This window comes from Musa acuminata, chromosome BXJ3-10, assembly GCF_036884655.1.
Source record: "Musa acuminata AAA Group cultivar baxijiao chromosome BXJ3-10, Cavendish_Baxijiao_AAA, whole genome shotgun sequence".
Taxonomy (NCBI): Eukaryota; Viridiplantae; Streptophyta; class Magnoliopsida; order Zingiberales; family Musaceae; genus Musa; species Musa acuminata.
In genome coordinates this window covers 22,532,028-22,546,056 of record NC_088358.1, presented here as the reverse complement: position 1 = coordinate 22,546,056, position 14,029 = coordinate 22,532,028, and the positions used below count along the sequence as shown (strand labels likewise).

At 43.5% G+C, this 14,029-nt stretch overlaps 2 protein-coding genes across 3 annotated transcripts; one reads left to right on the top strand and one right to left on the bottom strand.

Annotated features, from left to right (window-relative positions):
• Nucleotides 1–982: 982 nt before the first annotated feature.
• LOC104000380 (multiple C2 domain and transmembrane region protein 14) lies at nt 983–4,388 on the bottom strand. The gene has a single exon (XM_009422408.3). It carries the CDS (start codon nt 4,215–4,217, stop codon nt 1,158–1,160), a length of 3,060 nt encoding a protein of 1,019 aa, XP_009420683.2. The 5' UTR covers nt 4,218–4,388; the 3' UTR covers nt 983–1,157.
• A 4,719-nt stretch (nt 4,389–9,107) lies between these two features.
• LOC104000381 (co-chaperone protein p23-2) lies at nt 9,108–13,748 on the top strand. Of its 2 annotated transcripts, XM_009422409.3 has the most exons (6): nt 9,111–9,286; nt 9,496–9,679; nt 11,152–11,314; nt 12,942–12,976; nt 13,088–13,136; nt 13,448–13,748. In XM_009422409.3, the coding sequence occupies exons 1-6, from the start codon at nt 9,282–9,284 to the stop codon at nt 13,480–13,482; spliced, it is 471 nt and encodes a 156-aa protein (XP_009420684.1). In that variant the 5' UTR covers nt 9,111–9,281; the 3' UTR covers nt 13,483–13,748. The 2 variants fall into 2 exon arrangements, with proteins under 2 accessions (XP_065026523.1, XP_009420684.1); XM_065170451.1 differs by lacking the exon at nt 12,942–12,976 and having other exon boundaries at nt 9,108–9,286; nt 11,152–11,315.
• The last annotated feature ends 281 nt before the right edge of the window (nt 13,749–14,029 follow it).

Below are 14,029 nucleotides of genomic sequence, written 5' to 3'. Positions count from 1 at the left end.
GCAGTCAGCCACCTCAGCGGACTCAAGGGTCATACCGGGAAGATCCCATCATCCGGACCCGAACCGAGCCGCGTCAACCCTGAGGCCACAGCTCAAGGTTGTTCCCACGACAGAACAAAATAAATCAACTTGAATTAGCCTAATCGGATTAATTATTTTCTCTAGGAGGCCAGCCCAATATCATCAGCACTTGACAACCCAGGATGAGGAACTAAGATTTGGTGCATAAGCTTGGTCTGTGTTAATTAACTTATCATGTCAGGAATCTTGGTCTGTTATGGATCTGGAGATGGAAATGGATGCTAAAGATATGATATGTATACTCTAACTTATTCCACCTGTGGCTTCTCTCAATGCAGCAAAATTCTTTTTTGGCTAAGATTGCTGGACACTTGATTCACACAATTAGATGGCAAAGAAGAAGAAGAAGAAGTATGTATAGTTTCTTTTGAGATCAAAATACAAGATTAAGAAAACCTTGTGCAGAATGGATGATACTCTTAAATGAGCCATCATCTGGCAGAACTGACCTTTCTTGAAAGTAGCAGACAAGGGAGCATATGGCTGTTTCATTTTCTAATTAATGATCTACTTGCTGCTCTCTGCCTGCAGAGCTCAGAAGGCACATGAGGAGGTCTCATGCTGCTCTTTTCTGCAGTGTGGTAGAAAGGTAGAAGAAAGATGGTTTGCTTACTGTTTGTTTTAGTGTATGTATTAGATTTTGGTAGAACAAAGAGAGTAAGAAGACATGCCAACTTGATTTGCCTTGAATTCCTAATCGGTATGGGGTTGTCATCTTTAAGCAAAGGACTTCACATCATCCCCCCCACCAAACCCCATTATGTCTCGACATGGCTGTGAATTCCCATGCGCGCCCATTCAATGCACCATGTAACAACCAACGGTCAACAAATTCAAATAATAATAATATAATAATAATAATAATAATAATTTCCATCATTTTACACCTCAACGGTCGATAGCGGTACCAAACATTCATCTTATATTTCTTGCTAAGGAATACAAAATATAGCATATGGGTTTATTTAATTTAATACTGGCATTAGAAGATGGAGAGGTAAATAAATAAAATAATCACAAGCATATATCATAGGGGGTGGGAACTATGGATCCGGATCCGTTTCTTGTCGGATCTTCTAGAGGATCCGGTCCGACAGTGGCGGCAGGCGCCGGAAGAAGTTGAACCCGGCCGACGGCATGTCCCCGCGGAACCTCGGGTGGCGCAGGTAGTAGAAGCCGGCGAACAGCAGGAGCACCCGGAACGGCACCGCGTACAGCACAATCGACGACAGTACGCAGAAGGCGGCGAAGATGCCGGTGGCGCGCGGGTCGCGCCACCCGAGGAGGGCCTCCACCCGCTCCCCTTGTGCCGCCACGTCCCCCAGCAGGGTCTGCGCTCGCCCCGCCAGCGCCCGCAGCCTGTCGTACCGCAGCCGGACCAAGTCCGCCGGCCGCGACGATGGGAACACGTCGAACTCCTCGTCCAGCTCGTCCGGCCCCACCGCGTCCACCTGCGACAGCCGGGGGTCCATCCCGGAGGGCCCTCGCGGACGGGCGCGGTACCGCCACACCAGCACCAGGAAGAGGTAGAGCGCCGCCGTGGGGAGGATGACCTGCGGGCAGAGCACCGCGGCGGCCAGCAGCACGTGAACCAGCGCCGTGGTCGGAGGGTGCGACCAGGTGCGAACCCCGTGGACCCACCGCGCCGCCGCGGCCGCTCGAGTGAGCCCGCCCACCACGCGCGCCCAGTTGGTCCGGCTCCGGCGCACGCTCCACGTGTGGGCGTCTGTGTCGAGCATGTGGTGCACCACCTCGGGGCCGAGCGGGGGCTCGGAGCGGGAGAGCCGGGCGGCGACGAGGCGCATCGCGGTGTGCCGCAGCGCGTCCTGCTGCGCCGGGGCCAGCGGGCGGACGTAGTGCATGCGCGGGAGCATCGGGCTGCCGTACGTCTGCAGCAGGCTGAGCCACGACGGACAGCTGAATCGGATCGCCAGCTCGATCTCGCCCATCTTCTTCGCCCCGGCCGGCTGGACCGCGGTCAGCGCATACGAGTTCACGTAGACTCGGTTCGTGTCCAGGGTCGAGAGCCGGATGCGGACCTTCCCGATGCGGGCATCCTTGACCGGCGGTTTACTGCTGCCGCTCCCGCCGGCCTCGGCCGGCCGGAAGCGGGAGTTGTCGAAGACGCCGATGGTAAGGACGGTGCAGGGGTCGAACACGTCCCACGCGTACTGCTCGTTCCACCGCGGATTGAACTGGTCGAGGATGGTCCGTGTGCGCGCCCACTTGGGCCCGTATTTGAGCACCACGTAGGCGTCGGTGAACCCGCTTGCGCCGCCCTGCGTCGCCGGCTTCATGGGAACCAGGTTGGTGGCCCCGCGGACGCCCACCTCGAGCAGGCCGACGGGGGGCTTGGAGAGCTGCTTGGAGGCGGCGCGGACGTCGCTGGCCACGTGTGCGGCTTCGTCCAGCACGTGGTAGCCGCCCTCCAGGCAGACGCGAACGTGAAGCCGGCCGACGTACGGGCGGCCCTCGTCATCGCCAGCAAGATTGAGCCACCGGGCCGGCGGTTCCGCGCGGTCGTCCAGTCGGCGGTGGATGGAGGAGAGCGGGACCTTGGCGTGGCCAACCGGCTGGCCGGCAGTTGCATCCTCGAGGACGACGGTCAGGAAGGGCTCGAACGGCTCGGCGGCGACGAAGACGAGGTCCTCGTTCCAGGTCGGGTTGGCCGAGCTGGAGCTGGTGACGAGTGGGGCACGGCCGGTCCTGAAGACCTGCCCGCAGAGCTGGCCCTTGACGAGGATCTCAGGTCCCGCGGCGCCACCCGATCGCGGCGACTTGGTGTCGGGGGCGGGAGGGAGGTGGAGGTCCTGCGTCTGGATCACCGTTAGCCGGAGGTACCACAGTTTGGGAGAGAGGTAGGCCTTAGAGCGGGTGTGCACGTTGAGGCCGCCGGAATCCGATTGCCACGCCTCCTGGAACGCCTCGTCGACCTGCGTTCCGACCCACACGGCGAGCATGACGTCATTCCCCGGTGCCACCGTTGGTTCCGGCGTGGAGGCCTCGAGGGTATACCATTGGGGCGCCAGGGGGGAGTCCGGCGGCGACCGCTTCGGGATTTCCTGGAGGTCAAAAGAGACGGAGCCGAGGCTCACGTCTTCGGCGGGCTTGTCTCCGTCCTTCTTCTCCTCGTGCACGAACACCTCAAGGGCCGTGGAGTTGAGGTTCTCCTTGTGGAACGCGAAGACCTGGTCCCAGTCTGCTGACCTGACGATCCGGGTGCGCACGCTGTGGCTGCCGATGACCACCTGCGCATAGACGGGCCGGTCTTCCGCGCCGCCATGCTTCGCCTTCAGGACGCGGACGAAGAGGTAGGGCACGCGGTCCACGAGGTCGTACGAGCTGGAGGGGCGCTCGCCGGCAAAAGGGCGGATTTCGAGGTCGCTGAGGCCCAATGGGTGCGAGTCCTTGGCCGGGGTGGCCGGCGGCGTCGGCGCTGGCAAAGGTGGTGCCTTCTGCTTGTCCTCCTTGGGTTTACCGGCATCGGTGCTGGCCGGAGCGGCCTCCGTGGGCTTTGTCTTCTCGGGTTGTTTCTTCTTCTCCTCGTCCTTGGAAGCAGGGGCGGCCTTCTCGTCTGTTTTGGTCTTCTCTGGCTTCTTTGCCTCATCCGTTTTCTTTGCTTCCTCGGGCTTCTTCTCCTCTTCCGCCGCCGGTTTCTTGTCCTCGGCAACCGGCGGAGCCTCTGGCTTGGCCTCGGTAGCCGGAGCCTCATCGGCGGCCGGGGGAGGAGCCTCGTCAATGTAACTCACGCGGAGGCCGAGCTCACCCTTCACCTGGGAGAAGACGCTCCTCTTCTCCAAGGGGTAGTAGATGAGGGCCTCAGAGCCGGCCTTGGCGAAGCTGGTGCCGGAGATCTTGACCTTCCCGAGGAAGGTGTTCCGCTTGCCGGTCTTCTTGTCGTTGTAGACGTTGAGCTCCAGGGTCTCGGCGGCCATTGACTCGGGGTCGTGCACTAGGAACTCGAGCTTCTCGTCCCATTGGGGGTTGAGGTCCCGGAGCCGCGTCTTGGTCCGCCGCCGCTGCCCGTCGAAGTCCACCATCACGTAGGCGCTGGCCGTCCCTTGCCCGTCCTTGGGCATCAGGTTCCGCGCATTGCACACCTCCACCATCAGTCTCCGGTTCCCTCCCTCCGCCATTCTCCTCCAGCACCAACCTCACCACCACCTCCGATATCAACTGCCTCGGTATCACGCTTCTTCTTCTCCAAAACTCTCAGCTTTCCTTTGAGATTCCCACGCCTTCTTCTCCAACGGAAAGAAGCAGAGAGCGACAGCGACCGCGAGAGCTTTCCGACGGAATCCGACCGTTTCTGTGCGAGCGAGTGGAGAGGAGAGAACACGCGGAGCTTAAAAAGAGCACGGAAGACTGCCACGTCACGGGAAATACACGTCAGATTAGTATAGCATCCACGTGGAGACATCTCGGAGTGCGGAGCAGCCGACAAGTTGTGTCAGGCCGTGGGATCCAAACGAAAAGTGATCCCAGATCCCATCCAATTAAGATCCCCTGTTCCTTCCCTGGTATTACGGTTCTGCCACCACGGCTCAACGGTCGCGTGAGCACGTGTGACGTGTCCATTATCGCAGGGGTACCGATGTAATTTAGAACAAGAAGTCAGGGAAGATCCGTGCCCCAGAGAGAGAGTAAATGCGTTGCATGAAGGGCTTTTTGGCTTGCTTCGGTTGGTTGGCTTATGTGAGCTCAGATAGAACGAGAGAGAGAGAAGCAGGTGAACAGTGAGCTTCTTTTTTTTTTTTTGGCTGAGAGAGAGAGAGGGGAGATGGGGAGAATAATGAGGAGATGGCCATTCTGAATGCTGTCTGTAAATATGAACGTTGGCTTGGTTGTGGCATACATTAAATTCTTCACCGTAAAGACTTACATGCAGGACTACGAAAATACTAAAACTCATACCACCCTGTCCCATTTGTTTCTTTCAGCTCATCAAATGTATTCCTTACACCTTACTAACCAAGAACAGCACTGTAGCTGAAGTCCAGCAGAGGTGATGCTGCAGGGCTTCTGCAGTGGAGGTTTAATACATGGGGAATACAAAAGAATGACCTCAACGGCTGATTCAACGACAGGTTTGTCGGTGTGTTTTTAGTAACCAGATTGAGATCGAGAAAGTTTCAAAAGATTGGTGGAATGCTGAAAGTATAAATTCTTTCTACCATTTAATCACCAGAATATCTGCAGATAGCTTATTATGCTTGTTTCAGCATGAAGAAAGGTTATCCAGTGAAGAACATGTTTCTCGTGGTAGATTCCACGGCGAGCTTTTGGCTAAACCTCCACTTCGCATAGAGCAGAAAAATAGAAAAGGATGGCACTGCTCTTAGACATATCAATAGAGCAAGAAATAACACTAGAGAAAGGGCATGAAGATTGAATCAGGTCATTTAACTACAGGCCCCATAAACACAGGCTGGAGCAGCAGTGGCTGAGTAATTTATGTGGCCCTCACACCTGTTGTGTAAGAACAAGCCATGAGAGATTAATGCTTTTCCAGAAACCTGCCAAGCTTTGTATATGTTGTGATGGTTTCTCGTTTTCATTTTTTGTTTCTTCCCAGTGTTCTCCGTGGCCTTTTCATTGCCTTTGTAACCTCATCTGTTTGGTGAAGCAGTGACATGGGAAAAGAGATCGCACATCTTCCATGCAACAGTCACTGCGGCAATCATGCATAACGTTTGATCTTCGTCTCTCGCCGTGTTCATTTGAGAACCATGATGAGATTGATAATACAAAGAATTTTACAGGTAAAATTTGTAATCAAAATTTTGTTTTAGAAATTATTTTTTATTTATCCATTGTAATATAGAAAATATTAATTTCTATTTTCTTACTTTATGAAATAACTATTAAGTATTTCAAATAGAATGATATAGTATTTACTAATATATTAAATAAATATAAAATTTAAAAAATATCCCCTTAAATGGAGGGCTCATCTCATATTTTAAGGATTTTTCTCCTTCATTCCCCAGTAAGCCAAGCCTAGTAACATGAGGTACCAGTGAGATAAATCCTTAACTTTCTTAAAAATAAAAGTCACGTTGATTCCTTTATTTCTATGATTAAAATATATTGCATGAAGTTCAAAAACATTTATTGATCCTTTAAATATTTAACTATTATTATTATATTTGTTAGTGTAAATAATCTTGAGTCGTGGCCTCGGGGTCGACGTAGCTGGGTTCGGGTCCGGATGACGAGGGATCTTCCCAAGACGACCTTCAAGTCTGTCGATGTGGTCGGGTGCGATGGTCCGATCAGGACGGGGTCACGTTTTTCTCTGAGCAGGAACTCCTCGCCTGCGCGTCCGGTGGGGACCTTCGGCTTCTCACCTGCACAAAGGTCGGATCGGGGTGCTCGGCCCGACCCCTCCGACAATCAAGTTAGATGAAGTGAAGGGGGATTCAGATGAAGAAGTCTTTTTTGCGTCTTTCCCCCCTTTATAGGGAAGCTTATTGCTTCCTGAGCTGCCCGTTTGCAGGGGACAGACTGGTAACGTCTGACACTGGTGTTGACATGGCGTGACGAACCAAGCCTGAGCAGGCATTAATGCGCCTCGGCCGGTGTTATGGTCCGTTTGACCAGGTGCTGTCGCGTCAATTGAGGCGTGAGACGTCATCTAACGTCAGCTTAGTCTTATCATAATTAATATCCTCATCAATATTAAAATATATTTATCTAATTTTTTAGCCCAATGGCTTAGCCCAACCAGTAGAGCAGACCACAACCCACTAGTGAGGTGCAATCAATAGATTAGGATTAGTCTATAAGCTACGCGCATTAGACACTAGCCCATAAACTAGCTTAGCCTAACCCAACAGTCAATGGGCCTAGCTTAGCATAACCCTAATTCAATCATATGAAGTGCATATTACCAGTAACCCAACTCAATATAATCAAACTTAGTTTAGTATTATATAATTGTTGGATTTAGGCTCATTGATTGAATTAAATCAGAATTGATTAGTTTAAATTGATTTAAGATAATAAACATCACTCTATCCACCGTTAGGAGTACGATACAGGTTTGTCTTCATTTGTTATTGGGAGAATGCTTATTTAGATATTTAATATAAGTCAACGGGATGATTGATTTTTTATCATGTATTCATTTTTAGTTGACTTATAGGGCTTTCTACTCAGCATTGTTAAAATTTTTTATTTTTTATTTTTAATATAACCTCTCACTAATATTAAACCAAATCTCAATAAAGAACAAACTTTCCTCTATCGCTATGTATAACCACTTAAATATTTATTCGAGTTAACATCATTATGTTCTTCGATAAAGTGAAAAAATTTTATTGACTTATGATTTAATAAATAAATAAATAATAATAAAATATTTATAAGTTATTAATAAAAATAATATTTATTTATTTTACTCTAGATGTATTTATGAAAAAATATTATGATCCTTCGAAAATAAATCAATATATGATAACATTTTTAATAAAAAATATAATCTCCCCGCTCTTAAGTGACACTATTACACGATATTAGATAGGTTATGGTGACAAGTGTATACAACAAATACTCATAAAAATGAGTTTGAATTCTAGCATGGTTTTTGAACTTCCAATATGCACACTAATACACAAAAATAGTAAGACATATAGCCAGAAATGGAACACATCATGTCAAATAAATGCTCTCACCATCGAAAGCAAGGGAGTTGAGTTATATGGGTCATTCTTTAGTTGATTTGAACTTTCTTGTTCACTGTTCTGTTCTTTGGACATCTACGGATAATTAGATTTCATTTTCTATTATGAACTAAAATGAACAAAAATGTTGATCATCAATAATGGTTTAGAACTTATGTTTCTTGATCACAGGTTCATTCACGCTATTTATTGCGATCATTATGATTGGATCTAAATGCCGTCATCATCTCCCGCGACCACTCAACGGAGGAGCTAAACACGTATCCAAATCTATGCATCAGATTCTTCATCTTTTCCTAAGATTTGCATCAGATTCTTCTTTCAAGTAATCATTGAAATACGTGGCATTAGGTTCTTATTTTCGTGTATTAGTGTGGTTATATATATATATATATATATATATATATAAGTGTTAGACTGACCGCTCATATTCAGCCAAGGTGGGCTTTATCAGCCCACAGAGCACCCCCTTTTAACATAATCTTAATTTATATTAGGGATGTGGTGACTATAAAAAGAGATAAAAAAAATCACATAACGAAGAGAAAAAAAAGGAATAAGAGAAAAAAAAGAATAAGACAAGAATAACACAGATAAACTGTTCTCAATCATCTAAAATACTTTTATCTCAGATCAGATCTATAGTAGATTTTTACTGTGATTACTTAGGGAGAATTAAGAAGGATTTAGATATTGTCCTGACGTGATTCTTGTATCCTAGTTATTATCTTGTGATTGTTGTTAAGATTTTGAACAAGAGATTGAGATTTATATATTTATTATTATTATAGTGGATTATCTCTAATTTAACCCATGATTTTTATCCTTCACATGAAAAGAGTTTTTTTTATCTATATCTTGATGTTTTATTTGATTGTGGTTTCATTTAATTTCGCTGTGTGTTATGACCTACTAATATTTATTTATATACAAAAATTATTATTTTTATATTATATAATAATACAAAAGAAATAGACATAAAAAACTTATATTATCTATTTCAGTTAAAAAATAATTTAAATTTATCTAAAAAGTAATAAGCATGATTTATCAATAATTTTTATTTTTTAAATACTATAGGATGCTCTTATATTTAATCATATAATTTTCAATCATTATTTTGCTCCTAAAAAAATAAAATGACTGGTCTAATATTGTCGCTTGTTGGTTGAGACACAATTAATTAAGAGAAATAATTAAAGAATGGCAATAAGTACAAAAAAAATCCGTACAAGAATTCAAAAAATTAAGAGAAATAATTAAAAACAAAAAATAAACTTTAGAGAAATGGAAAGTCATTTATTTATTTTACTTATTTATGTGCCTAATATTGTCTTGGTTTATTCGGACGATTTCCTCTTCATGATTAGAACGCCTTGGCTTCCCTTCGCCTCCCCGCCCGGCGACGGCGACTCTCGGGCTCCGCCCACTTCCCCCATCTGTCTTCCTCTCTACTACAAACCCAACCCCCCCTTTCCTTCTAAATTCTAGGGCTTCTTTGACGCTTCCTCACTCATGGGGTAACGCTGGCTCTCCTCTTGAACCCTTCTATTTTGTGCTTTTGTTCTCGCCATGCGATTCATCGTTTTTTTTACGTTGCAGTAATTATTGACCTTTTGCTTGGATGTTTCTGTTTACTTTCGATGAAATCTCTGTTTCTTTTGGAGGAAGGAGATATTTTTGTGGTTTGTTTTGTTTTGTCATGGTGGGTGATTTTTTGGGTACTCAGTCGACAGCCGGAAGTTCTGTGGGCGCAGCGTTCTGATAAGATCTACCTGACGGTTTCCCTACCGGATGCGAGAGATGTTTTTGCGGAGAGCGAGCCTCATGGGGCGTTTAAGTTCTCAGCCGTCGGGGCTCAAGACGAGCACTTCGATTTCAGCCTCGAGCTCTACGATGCTGTAGTTCCCGAGGCAAGCTTCTCTCTCTCTCTTTTAGTTTCTTGTTTTTCATGGAACTCCGTGTTGATTGTCACTTACTCTTATGCTTGTCAATTTATTTTTTGTTTGAAGTATGCTAGTCATTTGGATAACCACTAAATTTGTGTTTTAGGGAATATTAGTCTGCTTAGATGTACATTTGTTACTGTTGTATATGCTAAAATGAGCTTGCTGGTCAATATGCTATAGTACATTGCAAGATTTGAATCCGTATATTTTTATAATATATGTTGGGGGAGGATGATGCTGGTCCTTGGATCATCAAACAGAGCTGTAGGTGTTAGATAAGTTCTTTGGCACCCGAAAAAAAAAAAAAAGGACGAAGCTTGGGGTTTGTCTTTTGATTTAATATTATTATTTGTTGTTTCCAAACATTTTTTTGGTTGCTGATCTAGCTTGTGAACACACTAATCTCATTTAGGAACACAGGCTAATTGGATCATAAAGCTAGAGACTCAAGTTCTTGGGTTATGTAAGTTTTATGCAATCTGGGTATTCGAGTTTGTAAAAGTGTTTGATGAGGTCAGATTTGGTTGTCTTGGTAACTAGGATTGCAAGAACCCATTTAGACCTTTTTTCTGAGGTAGACATTATGAAGCAAATTGAGGAGCTGACGTGGGTAAACAAAAGTTCTTAATTGAGCCGAAGTGCTCCACCTAAGATATGTTTGTATTCAAATGAGTTTTGCAAAACAAAAGAATGATGAGAATGTGTCTGGTGGGGTTTTTGGTTAATTCAAGCTGCTTACTGGGGAATCATCCAAAGAGGACATTTAGAGTGCTAAAACCAAGAGAAGTAGAGAGAGGTAATTAAGGTCATTATTTGAGGCCTCCTCTGTTCATGGGTATCCCTTTCATACTCGAGTCAGGTTTTGATATCAATTGTCATGATTCAATATGAATACTTGGCCTGTTATCTTATCGTGTTTGGACCACTAGTCCAAAATGCATGTCATAGATTAATAGTACATCCACAACCATTATAAACTAGTCCAAATCTTTATCCATATCTGATGTGAGACTAAACTTGCAAGATGGATTGGCTCAGTTAGATAACTATCAATTTAAACTCAAGTTAACTTCATCGTGTCTCAAGACCATCGACCCAAAATACTTGATCCCAAGTTAATAGTAATACACCCATGAGGTCCTTATAAGTCCATCTAGATTTTTGCCTACTTCCAATATAAGATTAAACCGGGTGTTGTATAGCCTGTTAAACTGGATAGTTGTTTCCTTGTAGCTTGTTAATGCTGTTGTATCGTGATGCAGAAGCATGAAATCTGGAAAAAAAATTAAAATAGTTATGATCTTATTATGGCAAAATTGTAAAATTGGACTGCTAGTTTCCTTGAATTAACAGACTATTTTTTAAATTTTTGTATGTCGTAGTATCTTCTTTTTGTTCTTTATATTTATCAATATTTTTTAAAACTTTGTTATCAGGCTAGTAAAATAAATATTGGGATGAGGAACATAATTTGCTCAATCAAGAAGGAGAAAAAAGGTTGGTGGAAGCGGCTGCTAAAGTCAGAGGAAAAACCTGCTCCATATATCAAAGTTGATTGGAATAAATGGTGTGATGAAGATGAGGAAGAGTCTGACATTTGTAAGTACTTCTCTAAAGAAGTAAAAAACTAATCTTTTTGCCTACTTCAATTCCAACTGTTTGGTGGCTGGACTGTTTGTATGGGTTAAAAAATTTCTGTAGTCTCTGTTACACATATAGACTGATGCAAATCATATCATGCCTCAGAGGTATAAATCTGTAACATCTATGATCAAATATTCACCAGTATGTGGAGTTCTGTTAACAACATCAGAACTTGATATAGACTTGAATATATAAGGATTCCGTTGATATTCATCAAAATTATCCATACTTATATCTCAGGAAATTTTTTTAGTGGATGCAAAAAGCCAAGAATATGTACAACAACCTCGTCTCTATTGGAACTAAGAAGTTCCCTCTGCTGAACTTTGATGTACCTTGGTCTATGTAGCTTCACTGGAAGCCCTATCAGAGTATAATTTTTTGAGTTTCCCTGAATAGGTATCGAGGAAAAGCAACTAGAGTAAAGAATAAAGATGTCAACTGCATTTGCAGTTTTAATCTGAGTTGTTGCAAATTTTGCATTATAATTGTTTGTTATTCTGATGTGTAGCTCTTGCTGAGCCTCTATAGTTGTATGATCTAGCAAGCTACATGACTCTGACAAGTACATTTTACTTTCCAATCTCACTGCTTGAGTTCTGTATAAATAGATGCCCGAGAATGACGACTATAAAAAAAATTAATTAAATAAAAAAATATATTTGAGGCCTGGGATAGTTCTAAAACTAAATTTTCTTCTCACAGAATATATGTTTTTATTGAATGATGCTAAACACTGCATGGTTGTCAATCCTATAGGTAGATGTATTAGACAGTTGATTTGGACTCGATCAAACAGTTTTGAGTGAAAAATGGTTTTTTATTACTTATTATACCTCACTAGTATGGTGAAAGCAATCATTTTTTACTTGTACATGCACAGATCTATCCTCATATTTATTTTTAGTTAGCGTCAAACCTTAGAAGAATTGGTTGACTAATTAATTATATATATTTAATCATAGACATGAGTTCATACTGTAACTATCCCATGAATTGATTGTCCGAAGAAAAAAATTAATGTAATTATTATTTGTTTGATTGTTCCAAAATATGTCATGTTGGGGTGACATTCTAGAGATTACTGCACAAAAAATAATGGAATTTGGAACTACCAAATGACCTACACCGATGGTCATTTTATTTATCTAATAGAGTCATTAAGGAATGATAAAAAACTAATTAAGGCTTGTTAGAACACTTTTACTATGAAAAATTGCCATCGAAATGCTCATTAAGAATTTAATTAGGACCCTTTAAAAGTACAAAATCACCTTTAGAAAGTATCAACCAAGCCTAGACATACACAAATTTAACTGAATCTAAACATTACCAAGTTCTCCCTACTTAGTCTTGAGTGCATCATAATGAAGGAATCAGCTAATGTGTTCCAGGGCTAAACAAAGTGAAGTTGCAAGTATATGTACTAGAAAGTTTTTTGATTATGACTTGTCTTCACATCATAATAGAAACTTATTATTTAGAAGCCCAGTGTACAGATAGAGGCATTGTTATTAATATATACTTGGTGCTTTTTTTTGGCATATAATATTTTATTTGACTGATATCCGTTTCTGTACAGCTGACTCACTTGTCTCTGATGATGAAAACAATAGGGTATGGTTGCTAATTTACTCCCCCCTTCCCTTTTTCGTTTTTCTCTTGTTCTTGCTGTTTCTAAATGAATTATGATGTATTTAACTGCTTTCACTCACCATTGTTGATTAGGTTACTGGCACGGATGATGAGAACAGTGATGATGATAGCGGCTTGCTCTGTAAGAGTTTATACACGTTTTCTTAACGATGTTTTGCCAATGGCAAGGACTTGTAAATTTGCAGAGACAATTATATAGAGTAGGGGGTTTTCCTACGCAAATTTTCAGGTCCTTTACTGGTGCCTAACTATAAGTTCCATCTAAGCTTTTGGAACTTGGTTAGGTCTTGCTGGTATATGTTGAATGTACCAGCCGGTGTTACTTTTCCTCTACTTGGTCATGGGCATAGAAATTCGTATCAGAACTTTATTAGTCTAATATGTTCATTTAGGCTCACCTGCAATTTCTGAAACATGTTTCCTTGATTGCAGATCTACCTGACCTAGAAAAGGCCAGAGGAAAGTGATATGAACTTGATGGCTGGCGGATGAGATCGACTCTATCACTAGAGTGACAGGCGTAAAGAAGTAATTTGCACTAATATGCCTATATTTTGCTACCTCAGTAATTTGCACAACACCTTAGATAATCACTCCCGTGGCGCTGTGGATTTGTCACACTTTCGTCAACAGATTCTTATTGAACCTAATCTTACTATTACTTCTCTTGTGATGGCCATTATTAGTGCTTTTTTGAGGGCATCGCATCCATAATGCCCCTCCATTTGACCAACTTAATGCACTCTGGTTTTGATATTGGTACAACATTTTCTTGATGGTAAAGAAAACTTGGCTTCTGAGCTGTGGACAGTGTTGGCTACCAGAAAGCAGTGCACAGGCCAACTTTGTCATGAACCTTTCTCAGAGTGTTCTTATCTCAAGATCTGAAACCTTTTGAGGTAAGATTCATGCTGTAGACACCTTCGTTGCTCGTGTAGTGCTGGATTGGGTGCCAATGTGTCAGCCTCTGAATTGTTGTGACGATGACCAATCTTCATTTTTTTTGTAGTCTTG